Here is a 13,023-nt window from a genome sequence, read left to right on the forward strand (position 1 = left end):
CAGCACAGACAATAAGAGATGGAAAACGGAACACAAGTTATTTTAATGCTCTTGCAAAGTAAAAAAAAAAGAAAAAGGATAAAATGCCATGCTGGGCTGTTTTAACAGAAATACCATGTATCACATGAGCAAGGTGCTTATTCCACTCTACTCAGCACTGGCTTGGCATCAATTGGAAGTGCTGCATTCAGTTTGGGCACCATAATGAGGCACAAAGAGGACAAATAGGAGAGAAATTTTAGAGGAGAGCAGAAAAAATAATAAACGGATTGAAAATATCTGAGACAACTAGGCAAACAGAAGTCTAGGGCTATGATCACAGGAGGATGTGGCAATCATTAACAGTCACAAAGAGAAAAGACTAAAAATCAATTACTCCCATTAAATGATGCAGAGTTCAAACTACATAGGGCATCTACCAAAGAAGGAAGGATCAGCATCAATTTTTGTAATGAAAATAATGTTCTACACTTTCTGCCAAGAGGCTGAGGAGCTGCAGACATTGAAGAGATTAAAAATTAATACGTGCTGATCATATTAAGGTTTGCTTAGAATTAATTAAACCAATCCTTTTGCATAATCATGCAGAAGGGGAGACTGTGTCACCCACCCAAATGTTTCTTTCAATCTAAACTATTCAAGTCATTATTGCTAAATCCTCTTATCTACACATAGCATGCTTTCATTTAGCATTTAACTTACAATATTCACAGTCTCTCTGCAAGACTTACACAAACAGGTACTGCTCTCACATTAATGTACCTCCAGCTATCTAACCGAAAGCTCAATGCAGCTACAGCTCCAAGTTAACTAATGAAAAGGGGCTTAAACTTGATGTCATGTGTCAACTTCAGTTCTCAGCCACAGTAGACACATTTACTGTGTTGTTGGGCAATGATAAAAGTAACTTTTAAATTAGCTTTGGGTATCTTCTAACACTGGATGGAACCACAATCACAACCCCATCTTCCATCCAGCTTCATTACCTGGCAACAAAGGTAAGAAATAGTTGGGTTTGCTAAGCTCTATCTCATCTCTGGGTACCCAAAAGATTTTCATGCACACTACTGACAAAACAACACTGAGATACAGCTGCAGATTTTAACTGCACACTATGAGTATTTCAGCATTTGGATGTAGGAAAAATAAATGCTAACATATTTTCCTTTCTGTCTCGTGCTTTGATATTGTGCAAGCACTGACAATTTTCCCGATGTGGCTTTTCTATTATTTTTTAAAATAGAGTCAGCTGTTTTAAGAAAATGACCCAAAAAGAAAGATACTTATGACTTGCCCAGTAAGTTGAAATCCATTTTTCAAGATTTGAACACTTCTTTAATCAAGCTGCTGAAAACCTCCAGCTACCACTGACAGCAGCTGAAACTGCGAGCATTCAGTTTGGAACTCAACTTCTCCAACTCCACCTTTGGAGTTTGTTAGATGCAATTGCACATACCTGACTGAAGTTTCCATGTTGCTGATGGAATGCTGATGTCAGTTTTTGCTGACGATTTCCTACAACAGAAGACTGGTTTATTCTTCCCAGGACAGACCGACCCTTTTTCAGTGGCTGGCACATAGCATCTTCCAAGACAGAAATAAACAATGTTATGCTCTTATTGTCACTATTCTCTTCTGACAAAAGTTAGGCAAGATTTCATTTGCTTAAGCATACAGGGAGAAATAATAATACAATACACTAATTAAAGTCAAACCATAGCACTATTTAGAAGTGGTTTCTACAGATTAGCAGTTGTATGAGTAGGTCAAAATCTTCATACATATATTAAATAAATACATTGAATAAATACTAAAACTTCTATTCTTACCTACTGGCATAGAAAAACACCTGAACTAACTTACCTGTATTCACCATCTGTTCCTCAAGGTGTAACCTGTTTTCAAGTCTCATGGGTGGTACCACTACTGTGCAAACAGTTGATTTGGTTTCAGGGTTAACGGAGGCTCTTGCTTCCTTATTTTTATTGTTATTGTCTACAAAGCCGTTTTCCACAAAGGGGCTGTCATGTCCTGAGGAGTCTGAGCTTGGGGAACCATCCACTGTATCACATCCACTCTCCTGCTCGTCATCTGACATACTGTCAAAAAACAAAAGCATTGCAATGAAACAAAGATATTTGCATGACAGAGGTACATTTTCTTAAATTAACACATAAAATTTATGGAAGTGAAATTACTCAAAGGTGGATAAAAATGATACACTTTAATAAGACAAGCACATGTATTCAAACTCACCCCACCCATAAACTGCAAGGCTCGGAGAAAGGAGATAACTCCTTTATATCAAAAACTGATGGAATACATGCTTAACTTCAAGCATACAAGACACAGCAGTGAATTAACTAATGCCTAAACACACAGTCAAGTCCTTTAGTGGTTCTACAGCTAACGTAACATGTCCTTACTGCATGTTGTTTAAAATAAGACAATATAAATGAAACCATTTATGAAAATTAACTTTCTGTGAAAAGTACTTTGATACTATGAGGGCCAGCACAAAAGTCTGAGGATTTAGCCAACAGAATCAGGTAATTCTGAGTAGGTTTTCAAGTAACAAGTAGTGATAACGTGATAACTACTGAGCAATTAATTGTACTTCTATATTATTAACTTGTGATTCAAGTTACTAATTATATGACTTAATATAAGTAGAGTGCTACTGAAACCAGAGCCCAACACATTCCTCTGCTGTTGACAAAAAGTTGAACTACAAAGGGGAATTAAATTACAGGTCAGTTCCTTGTAATTCAAAGAAAATACCATAAAATCAAGCAGGTCTTTATGAAAACTTATCTGAAGTTTTGAATGTTTTGATATTAAAGAATATCAAAGGACTGACAATGTTAACTACCAAGCAGTAAGACTACCTGATGCCTTCCAGTATAAGACACATCCTGCTATCTAAATCTTTACTAAAATTTAATTATTTGAATGAAAATTCTTCAAACGCTTCTCATTATCTTCTTCTTTTACAGTCAGATATGGCAAAAGCTTAAAAAACAGGACCAGGGAAATACACCTGGATTAGTCCATCTATTTAACTCTGGCAACTTTTTATTTTAATATCTTCAAAGTCACAGAAACGGCACGAATTTGTCCGGGTTTATCTTCTACATCAAGTCACACTAAAAAATGACAGATCTCTCCACGTACTGCATTACTGCACTCTTGTTGCTGGATGTAGCAGTTGTGTCTGCAGAATGAGCTGGATACGTCCAGTAACCAAACAGAAAACTAATCCACCAAAAAATCTGTGTGATGGATTAATCCTGGACGGTGCAGAGAACAACCACCAACTGCCTCCCTCAGTGCATCCAGTGTCCAGCACTGCAGAGGTTTGTTCACCACAGATGTTAGGCTCTACAGAATTCCAAATGGATGTCACAGCTGTCCATGCACAAGTCTTTTTTTTATTCTTTTTTTTTCTTGAGGGAAGAGGATTGTGTTTATATAAAGATTTATATACACAAATTATCCATTAAAAGCATCCTTAATTCAGGCTGACCAAAGTTTAAAACATGTAAAACTGCCTGTACAGACTCGAAGTTCACCTCCTTATCAATACATGCTCTGATAGAATCTTTAAGTATTTCAAAAAAACTTTTTTCATTAGGACCTTAATTAGAATTAATTTTGCACAATGAAACTGCTGAAGGCTCAAGCTAGACATGAGGCAGTGAAGATAAAGACATTTAAAAGCTGTTCACATGAACAGTGTTCACCTAAGTGAGCCTTACTTTTGGTAGAAGAAAAAAGGCATCAATGTCATTAAAGATTACAAGATACACAATGGGAGAACCATTAAAAAATTTGTGATGACCAAATCTGTCACATCCTACTTTGGCCTATTTAATCTTGAAACTCTAGAAGACTTTTTATTCTAAAGGAAGTTGCAAGTAATGTGTTTATATTTTCTGTGTAAACACCATTCATTCAGTACTCTGAAAGCTTCCACTGCAGCAAGACAGGTCTGCTAGGAATGAGAACAGCGCAGTCTATGCTGTGCAACTAACTTTAAGCCAGTAAATTAATTTTTAAATAGATCATTTGCCCTCATCAGATGGCAACATAGCAAAACTTGTGCATTTTTTGTACAAACTGAGTCTGCTGTATACTAAAATCTCTCTTTTTGTTGAAAGGAGCCTGACTTTTCACCTGTTGGATCTCTTGCAAGGAGAGGGACTGGACTGCTCGGAGGAGCTGGTGCTGAGCGTGCTGTCGGGGCTGCTGAGGGAGCACACGCGGTCGATGTTCAGGGTGTTCTGGCAGGCTTCACACTCCAGGCTCCCTTTACACCTGCACACAGCAACACAGTCAGCAAACACACCATCTCAACACCACTCAAATGAGTGCAATTGTGGAGTCAAAAAGGGTCCAATATTAGAAAAGGCCCCTTAAATGTAAATTAATATCCAATTCCTTGCTTCTTTTACAACCAAACCAGACTTAAAATCTTTTCAGTATTCTTCTAAAATTCTAGATTAAACAAGCATTTCTGGAAACCTACTAAATGGATAATTTTTTTACTGAATCAATACTAAAACAAGTAGATTAAAATATTTTACTACAGCAGTTGAGAGCCCTGAAACCTTTGACAAAGCTTAGATTTAAAACACAAGTTCTTCCAGTTCAGAATCATTACAAGTAAAGATGAAGTCAAACAAACATTAAACTTTTAAGCCTTGCATGCTTCTGTGATGGCTCTGTGAAAGAAAACTCCACTGGGGGACAATACCCAGCATCTGCTTTTGCACCCGAAGGTTCACCTTTTCACACTGATAGAGAAGTATTTTCTACCCATATGTATGTAATAGTATCTACTGGATGCTACTGCTAGAATGGTCACATTGAGTACACATGGCAAGAAGATTGATCTTGAACAATAGATATGGTATGACATTGTTATGAAAAAACTAAAAAAACTATGGTTTGAAAAGGCGTAACGCACGGATTAATGAGGGAGACTTCTGACAGGGTCATTCCCTTTCAAATAACAGAGTGCTACAAAGTTAACTTGCTCCTGAAATTGGATTAGAAGCTCGTTGTTTGTCCATTTTTAACTCAGATTCATTAGCTGCAGTAGCTGTGCTAAGACAGCTGTATTAAAGTAAAGTTTAACAAAAATAAAGGCAGATTCTCACTCCCTCAGTGAGTGTGTCTGTGCCACATCGTCCTCATCGGTGTCACTGCTGATGGTGATGACGCTGACGGCGGGGCTGGGGGAGCTGGCCAGGAACAGGGCCTGGCGCGGGGTGCTGGGGACAGAGGGGTCAGGGGCCAGCCTGACCGAGGCCTCACAGCAGCTGCTCTCCTGTCCTTCAGAGTTTAGATTGTCCTGTGCTTCTATACAACTTATTCTCTTGACAGCCTTCAGGTTGAGTATCTTTGGAGATATAAAGGCTGAATTTTGGATATTGGTGTTTTGTAACATGTTGCTCCTGTGAAGGAAACACATCATTTGGCATTTAGTGAATCTCTGCCAAGAGATCTGGAAACTGTACTGTTTTCAACAAAACTAAAGCAGGCAATGTAGGCTAAGCCACCAATTTAGAAAAACACAGAACAGTAAACACAGGCAAAAATGCTTGGCATGGATGGTTTCAGACATTAATGAGAAAGTTACCAAGTATGTAATATCAAAGACTACAACACTGAATACAGTATACTGAAAACCACACTTTCTTATAAAGGAAAAAAGTAATAAAAATCCCATTGGGGTGAAAAACAAACAAACAAAATCCAGCCAGATTTCATGCAAAGATTCTCCTTGAAAACAAAGGCTGGTAGCCTCCAGATGAACCCCTTGCTTAATAAAGGACTGCTGACACTGCCTGCATAACCCATACTTCCCCCCCTTATGGAGCATCCCACACCTTTGCCACTACTTTGCACAGCAATGGGGCATATTTTCTTCAGCCAGCAGCTGAAGTATCTTTGGCTACCAAGGAAAGACGACTGCAAGGCACACTGCAACCCTGTTATACAGTCTATTTTCAGTTGTCTAAACCAGATATATCCTCCCTCATGTTAACTTAGGAATATCTCATAAGAGCTACCTGAATATATTCTCACACCTTTCCAAAGACTGTAAAGACAACCTTCCACCACGACAGGCACATACTAATCAAAAAGAATTAAAACCTTTTACTATTGCAAGTATTTTTCCATCTAGTCTATAACCAAATAACATTGAAAACATAAGGAGAAAGGACCCATTTTCCTAAAAGACTGTCTAAGAGCAACTGTCTCCAACAAAGATGCCACTTCTACAGGTTGTTCCCTTGCCCACAAAACAGCAATGACAGGTACACTGTCTCTCAATGTTCTGTCTTAGAAATATCCTACCGACCTGTTCTGGCACAGTTTGTTCCTCTTGGTAGCTGCAGGCTGAGGCCAGACAACGTGTGCAATGCCCACACTAATTGGCTGAGGGGCAGACAAGGTTATCTGATGTGTTAAAAGAGGCTGTGGTATCATTGAGCTGTAGTGGGTGCCCTGGGTAATCATCTTCCTGAGGAAAAGGAAAGGCAGGTTTATATTGCAAGCCATTTGCACCAGCACCCGTAGTCCTCGTTAAATCCCAGCCACTGAGGTGTTGCACAAAAGCAGGTGGACTCACCCCCAGTCTCCAAGCCTCTGTGGGCCAGCCACAGGATCAGAGGCCAGAGATGTGGCTGGAGCTGCCACTGGTGCTACCTGCTGCCATGCAGGAACCAGGATCTGCTGCGTCTGATTCGACCACGTCTGCTGGGAAGCACAGGCGGTTTTATGGCACAAGCAAATCACTGAAGTCACACTCGCTGCTTGTAGTTCAGCACAGACCACAAGAGGGACTGCAACAGAACTCTACTTTTAAAAACATTTACTAACTAAGTAAGTAAGAGTTTTGCTTTAAAGTAAGCCAACCTGAGAAAGGATTCCTGCTCGAATCTGTAGTGGCTGAATTGCGTGGGCTTGGGTCACCAGTGGAACTGCATTATCCACCCTCAGGGAGAAACTGGTGGGTTTGCTGTGGTTTGTAGGAATTCCTGTCAGGGAAAAAAAACATATACCCAAGCTTTAGGCAAACAGCAGTCTTGCATATATTTTCTCAGCAAACATAGGAGACAATCCTAAAACATTTCACCATTTTTTAAAATATGTTTATGATCTAATTCCATAGTTTAGACTTTCAAGACAAACAAATTAACACCTAAAAGATTTTTGTGCCATAACTTATCTGAATAAATATTTGAGCTGTAATTTCCAAGAAGAACTGCCAGTAGCTACTAGTTGGAAACAGACTACTAGAAAGAGGAATTTCTTTGGCAGAAAGTTCTGCAGAGCTAAGCATTTACTCTTTATCACAAACTTCATTAAAAGAATTTGAAAGGAAGCAGATAAAAGTAAGCAGAACTGAATTTCAAAGCTTCTCAGAATGGACTCCTCCATATCTCATGCTCTGTATTTCCAGCAGGCTGAAACCCATTCTTCTCAGCTTTTATAGCTGGCAATGCCACATGTGTAATGTCCCTCTTTGCTACCATCTCTTTTGTGGGAAACAATGTAAAATCTTCTGTGTACCTCATCAAATATTTGTAGTAGAATCCATAATCCTATTCCTCTCTTCATCAAAATAATGCAAACCATAGCACTGCTCACAAGAGCATAGTACAAAAAAGATGCATCTCATGCCCTGTATAGATTTCATTATTGTCACAGGAAACTAGCACACATATAGCAATGCTGCAATGTTTATCACAATAACCTTTTTTTACACAATAATGTAAAACTACAATGGAAGTGGAAAATTTTTTAACAGACATTGCAACAGAATAGCCATGCTTGAAGAAAATACTGTCTAGGAAAAGATATCCCTGATCTCATTTTCTAACTGCACTTCATGCCTTGTGCTTTAGTCAAAGATTAAGCAATGGGTGTTCACAGGTAACTACTAAAGAATTACTACACTAAAGTTTGTAAGTGTTTTGGTTGGGTCTTTTTTTAATCTTTACAGTACAGGATGAAAGAAAGTTTTCATCTGATGTAATTCTCTCATGTCATAACACAATACTAAGTTATAACCATGCACTTCAAAGCTTTTCATTTTGAAATGCACTTGACTGATATTTTTCCCCACAGCCATCTAGAAGAGCAACATCTTAGCTCTGACAGAAGTAGAGAGTTTTAGCACTTCACATATTCCACAGAGCAGCCAAGCTGGGAAACTTTGAAGCAGTGCCAGATACCATTAAGATCCCCTTTTCATCTGTGCCAGCAACTCATCACCTATGTGATGAAAACAACATATCCTCTTCACTTCAGCTGTAGCAGAATTTATATTTGGAAAGTTATCATCATATTAAGAATACAGTATACAAATCACAGATAAAGTGTCTGCCTGTACTGTTTCCTTTTCTATAAATCACTTTATTCATCTGGGACTAATGAAAACAATAGAGTTTTTTAATTATGGAGTATGGCATTGTGTAAAGAACATATACAATTTAAATAATTAAGTGCTTAGAAGGAAATCTGTGTGAAGCAGCTTTATATGACACTGCCTGGTGAATAGTCAGACCTTTCTTGAGTTTCTGAAACTCAGGGTAGATGCAGCTGCCACAAATAACATTACTGATAAAGTGTGCTGTATCTGTCTTTATCTATAGAGATTAAGATTTCCTGGGGTTTAAGTTTAGGCTGAACGTTCTTGGTTTGTTTCTTTTCAGAGTGCATCCGGTGTGATTCCTGAAACTTTAAAATGCAGAGGGAGAACTGAGGTCATTCTTAAAAAAAGCTACTTCCTATAAACTCCATAACTTTCAGACCTGATCTCAACATGAAGCTGAACATAACCAAGACAAATAAATTCCATCTTTGGAATGAAGACTATAATCAAGCTAAGTTAATAAGCAAACAATATAAACTACCTTCCCATTTCCATAAATGACTATTCTAGGATAAGACACTGATATTCCCTCCATCTTTCCTGTTTCCTCTCAAATTTTATTTCAGAATACCCTCCTTGCTTCACCTTTCACATTTTGTTCCTCTATTTTATCCAAGATATAAATTTGTATGTGTGCGTGTAGAATATGAAGATGGCCTCTGGATTGCTCAAATAATCTTCTGCAGATGCTGATTTGCTGTTTCTTTCAGGAAGGTGCAATGTATCTGCATCTGACTCACATGCTGATTTTTAATTATATAATTGTTTTAAATATAAACCCTAAGTGGATATAATGGAAAACTCAAATATTGCTAACAGACGGGCAGTAACACTCATATTTTAGGAATTGTGACAATTGCAGATAAATATACCTTGAATAGCTGGAGGACATATAATCAATGCTTGCTGGAAAACATCACTGCAACCAAACTGAGCAGTTCCTGCCTGCAGTGGTATCCCTTGGTGCAAAACTGAGTGGGCAGATGCAGTTAATGCCTATGGGAAGAGATTCAACACAGGCAACGTTATCATAATGCTGAATCTACATCTCTCACACACCTGCCCCACCACTTCATACAGTAAACAACTAAAACAACTTAGAAAAATTAACATTTCAAATCCATTTCACATGAAGCCATCACATTTGGCCATTGGAGGGCACCAGACTACAGCACTGGCAATCCCAGCTCGTAACTTAATTTGAAACACATTCTAAATTATTCGTTTAAAAAAACATTAGGAAAAAACGAGAGTAAAAGACAGAAGATTTTGCCACTTAACAGATATAATTTTTTCAATTACAAATTCATTAGAAAAACTGCATTAACTGAACTAACAGTTAAAACCAAACAAAATGAAACAAAACCAAGAGAAACACACACCATTGTTTTTACCTGACTCCTCACTGGACCAATTTTGGTAAAGCTTGCAGTCAGGTTGGCTGCACTGCCTGAGGCAACTGATCTCATAAGTGATGTTTTATTGCGATTGCTTAAGTCATACAGGTTTGATCGGCATTTGCAAATATCCATGATATGAAAGCAGGACTTCACTCTATCAGAACCAGAAAATAAGTTGCTTTAATCACCATTTCATAGCATTACAGGTAAAAAACAATTCCCCAAAACAAGGCCAAAAAAAAAGTAATTCAAAGCCCACATTTCCCAGTTTCACAGAATGGGATCACCCACACAGGTAGAGAAACAGAAGCACTGCTGTTACTATGGTCACGTCAAGCCTCTGTGATGCCTATTTTAAATTCAAGAAAAATACTGCTGTTTCCGTCTCCTTCCATCTAACACCATTTTTTAACAGCTGTGTACAAAGAGGAAAGATAGGAAACCAAACAGATGGAAAGCTTGCTCTTTCAGTGAAATGCTTGCAACTTCAAGAAATCCACAGTGAAACACTCAACTCCAGGACTGCAAGAAAACTTTCAATATATTCCACATTAATCAGTACATGAAAGGAAGTATCCAAGATGTTAACCTCAAGAGGAAATGCCTGCCCTAGCCCTCAATGACTGATAGGAACTAGGACTGCTCATGCTTCCAAAAATCACGCCCAAGTTTCTGCAGTGTTGGAATTTTAACAATCATGTCTAAACCCAACTTAGAAATCTATTGCTCTGTTACTTTCAGAGAAAAACATAATTATTCAACCAGTTTCCTTGACCCAGTAGATGTATCTAATACTGCAAGCACTTGAAAGAATTTTCTAAGACACTGCAAAAATGATGAAAGATTTTTTTCTCTCTGACAGAAGAAACAACACTATTACACAAATGAATTGCAACAACAGAGATTTCTATGTTACATACTGGTTGCTATGAGGAAAATCGAGGAGGTGCTTCATGGTAACAAAAGAATGGTTCAGGGTCTCAGCTGGAGTGATTCTTAAATCAGCATCGATAAGCAACATTTTCTTCAACAGACTGACAAATTCCCTCCTATCTGCCTTCTCTGCCAACAGGTCACTTCCTTCCAAATCCATCACCATGTTCACCTGGCATCGAACAAAAGAGTCAGATAGAAGATATGTGTATTAGTTTAACTCTTGCTGGTATTGTTTTCTGCTATAAAATACCAATATTCAGCATTTTTATCACATGGGGGACAGTGGATTAGTCTTATCCCAAAACAGCTGGCTTGGAACTGGTGACATTTTTAGGCACACACACTGCTCCCCCCTTGCAACCTCCCCAGTTAAAACCACTGAAGGCTTTACTCCAGTTTGGGACTTGGAATTTAAGAAGTAAGATTTGGAATAAAGATCTTTAAACTACAGAGCTGATTTTCAAAAAACAATTTCAAGCATGTATTAATGCCAATCTTGCAACAAGATTTGATCTTTTTTTCAGGATATGAAAGACAACAAAAAATTGCCTTTTCTTATTGACTAGAGAGGTATAAAGCTAAAGAAAAGTGAGGAAACAGTTACACATTTAAAAAACTATACTGAGAATCATATTGTTAAGATAACAGAATTATACTGGAAATCATACAATAAACAGAGCAGGTTCCCTATGCATTCTTTGTTTATTCTTTGCCACAGTGGCAGATAAGGTGGAAGAGAAAGTATACGTTTTACACAAAATTCAAGGGTTCCCCCACCACAAGGACAAGTACCACTGTTTACCACAAGCAATAGAAAAGGAAGACCTTTACTGAAAAGCTCAAAGGGCTGACACAGCCAGACGTTTTCCTCAGAGCAGTAGAGAAGAATGAATATGACTGAGACAGAATAAGTAATATTCTAAAAGGCATTTCTTTCAAAACCAGTAAAATGTTTTAAAATCACCACTCATTCCCACACATTCCTTTTGCAGAGGAAGGAGGCTTTAATACTCACGTGCACTATATCATCCAAACTGTTGAAAATATACTTTCTGGCCTCTTTAGACTTCATACCTGTTTCTGCCTCGTGTTCTTCCAATGTCTCAAAAAAAGAAAAGGAAAGCTAAATTTAGAACCTGTCAATAAAGGTCACCTATAACTACAAAGTAACGTTACATATTTATTGACCTAAAACCCACTTTTTTTTCCCCAAATAATTAGTATTTCAGTTATATATTTGTATACTGCTTTACTGGCTACTTTCATTCCCTAAATCAAAAGACAAAAACTACAATATTTTACATCTGACCAATCACAGTACTGGATTATAGCAGGCAGTCTGTGAATCACGCAGGAAATGCTGGAAGCCTAGCAAAGAGCTGTTTAATGAAACTCCCTTGTGTGCTTATATTTTTGTGCATCACAGCTTTTCTATTACTTGTATTCTACCAATTTTCTCAAACTCAGACCTTAAACCCCAAAGAGCAGCAACATCATATCACTGTAAAAGAAATAAACCAAAACCAGGCAGAATCCTTTCAACTTCTTTGTTTTCTCTTTTCATTTTTTTTATTTTTATACTTTTATCCCTCCACATACACAAGAGCTGGTGTAAATATTTTAAATACTTAAGTATGAAAAAAATTATTAAATCCTAGAGAATGAATGATTTTTGAGTTGGTATAGCACTTCCTGTTACAATTTTCCTCCTTCAACACAGACAGCACCAGTAGGCTGGTGCTGCACGAGGCAAGGTGGGACTTCAGGGAAAAAGTTTTTAACGTACACGTTACAGAAAAGTTTCCAAAATGAACTTTGACAAAAACTGCAAGTAATGACCAACAGTCCATATCAAAATTCCTAATTAACCTCTGCAAGGTAACAAAGAGCTCCTGAAACTGGGGAGGGCTGTTTGCACCAAGAACTCGCTCAGGCTCTCCGACACAGAGAAGCCAGATGTAAAGTGTCACCTAAAGACCAAGTGCTTGAGGAAGCAGAGTATGGGATTAAGCAGGCTGGTGTAACTGGAGAAATCTTACATAACCCAGCGCAGCCCCGACCCAGCGCCGCCGGGGATTTACCAACTTGCTGGGGGACTTACGCAACTTGCTGGGAGCTCGGCACTGTTTGTTACTGCAGAGATCCCATGTCAACTGCAACTGCTTCCTGAGCCCTCTGTAAACCCTGGGAAGCTGGGCCATGAAGAAATACCATTAAAAAAAAAAGTAAATTATTTGC

General features: G+C 38.2%; 1 protein-coding gene across 5 annotated transcripts in view; it reads right to left on the reverse strand.

Annotated features, from left to right (window-relative positions):
* Positions 1 to 13,023, reverse strand: part of HIPK3 (homeodomain interacting protein kinase 3) — a 68,936-nt gene that overhangs the window by 4,191 nt on the left and 51,722 nt on the right. For 2 of the 5 annotated variants that reach the window (XM_048306561.1, XM_048306562.1), the window contains exons 5-15: positions 11,801 to 11,887; positions 10,770 to 10,954; positions 9,832 to 10,003; positions 9,322 to 9,445; positions 6,928 to 7,049; positions 6,641 to 6,768; positions 6,371 to 6,532; positions 5,163 to 5,459; positions 4,177 to 4,317; positions 1,864 to 2,099; positions 1,457 to 1,584 (exon numbers count right to left, since the gene is read on the reverse strand). In XM_048306561.1, coding sequence (XP_048162518.1) covers positions 1,457 to 1,584; positions 1,864 to 2,099; positions 4,177 to 4,317; positions 5,163 to 5,459; positions 6,371 to 6,532; positions 6,641 to 6,768; positions 6,928 to 7,049; positions 9,322 to 9,445; positions 9,832 to 10,003; positions 10,770 to 10,954; positions 11,801 to 11,887 — 1,782 coding nt within the window. The remainder of the gene's footprint in view (positions 1 to 1,456; positions 1,585 to 1,863; positions 2,100 to 4,176; positions 4,318 to 5,162; positions 5,460 to 6,370; positions 6,533 to 6,640; positions 6,769 to 6,927; positions 7,050 to 9,321; positions 9,446 to 9,831; positions 10,004 to 10,769; positions 10,955 to 11,800; positions 11,888 to 13,023) is intronic. The other 3 variants (XM_048306564.1, XM_048306565.1, XM_048306563.1) reach the window with 3 other exon arrangements.

Source organism: Corvus hawaiiensis, chromosome 6, assembly GCF_020740725.1.
Source record: "Corvus hawaiiensis isolate bCorHaw1 chromosome 6, bCorHaw1.pri.cur, whole genome shotgun sequence".
Lineage (NCBI taxonomy): Eukaryota > Metazoa > Chordata > Aves > Passeriformes > Corvidae > Corvus > Corvus hawaiiensis.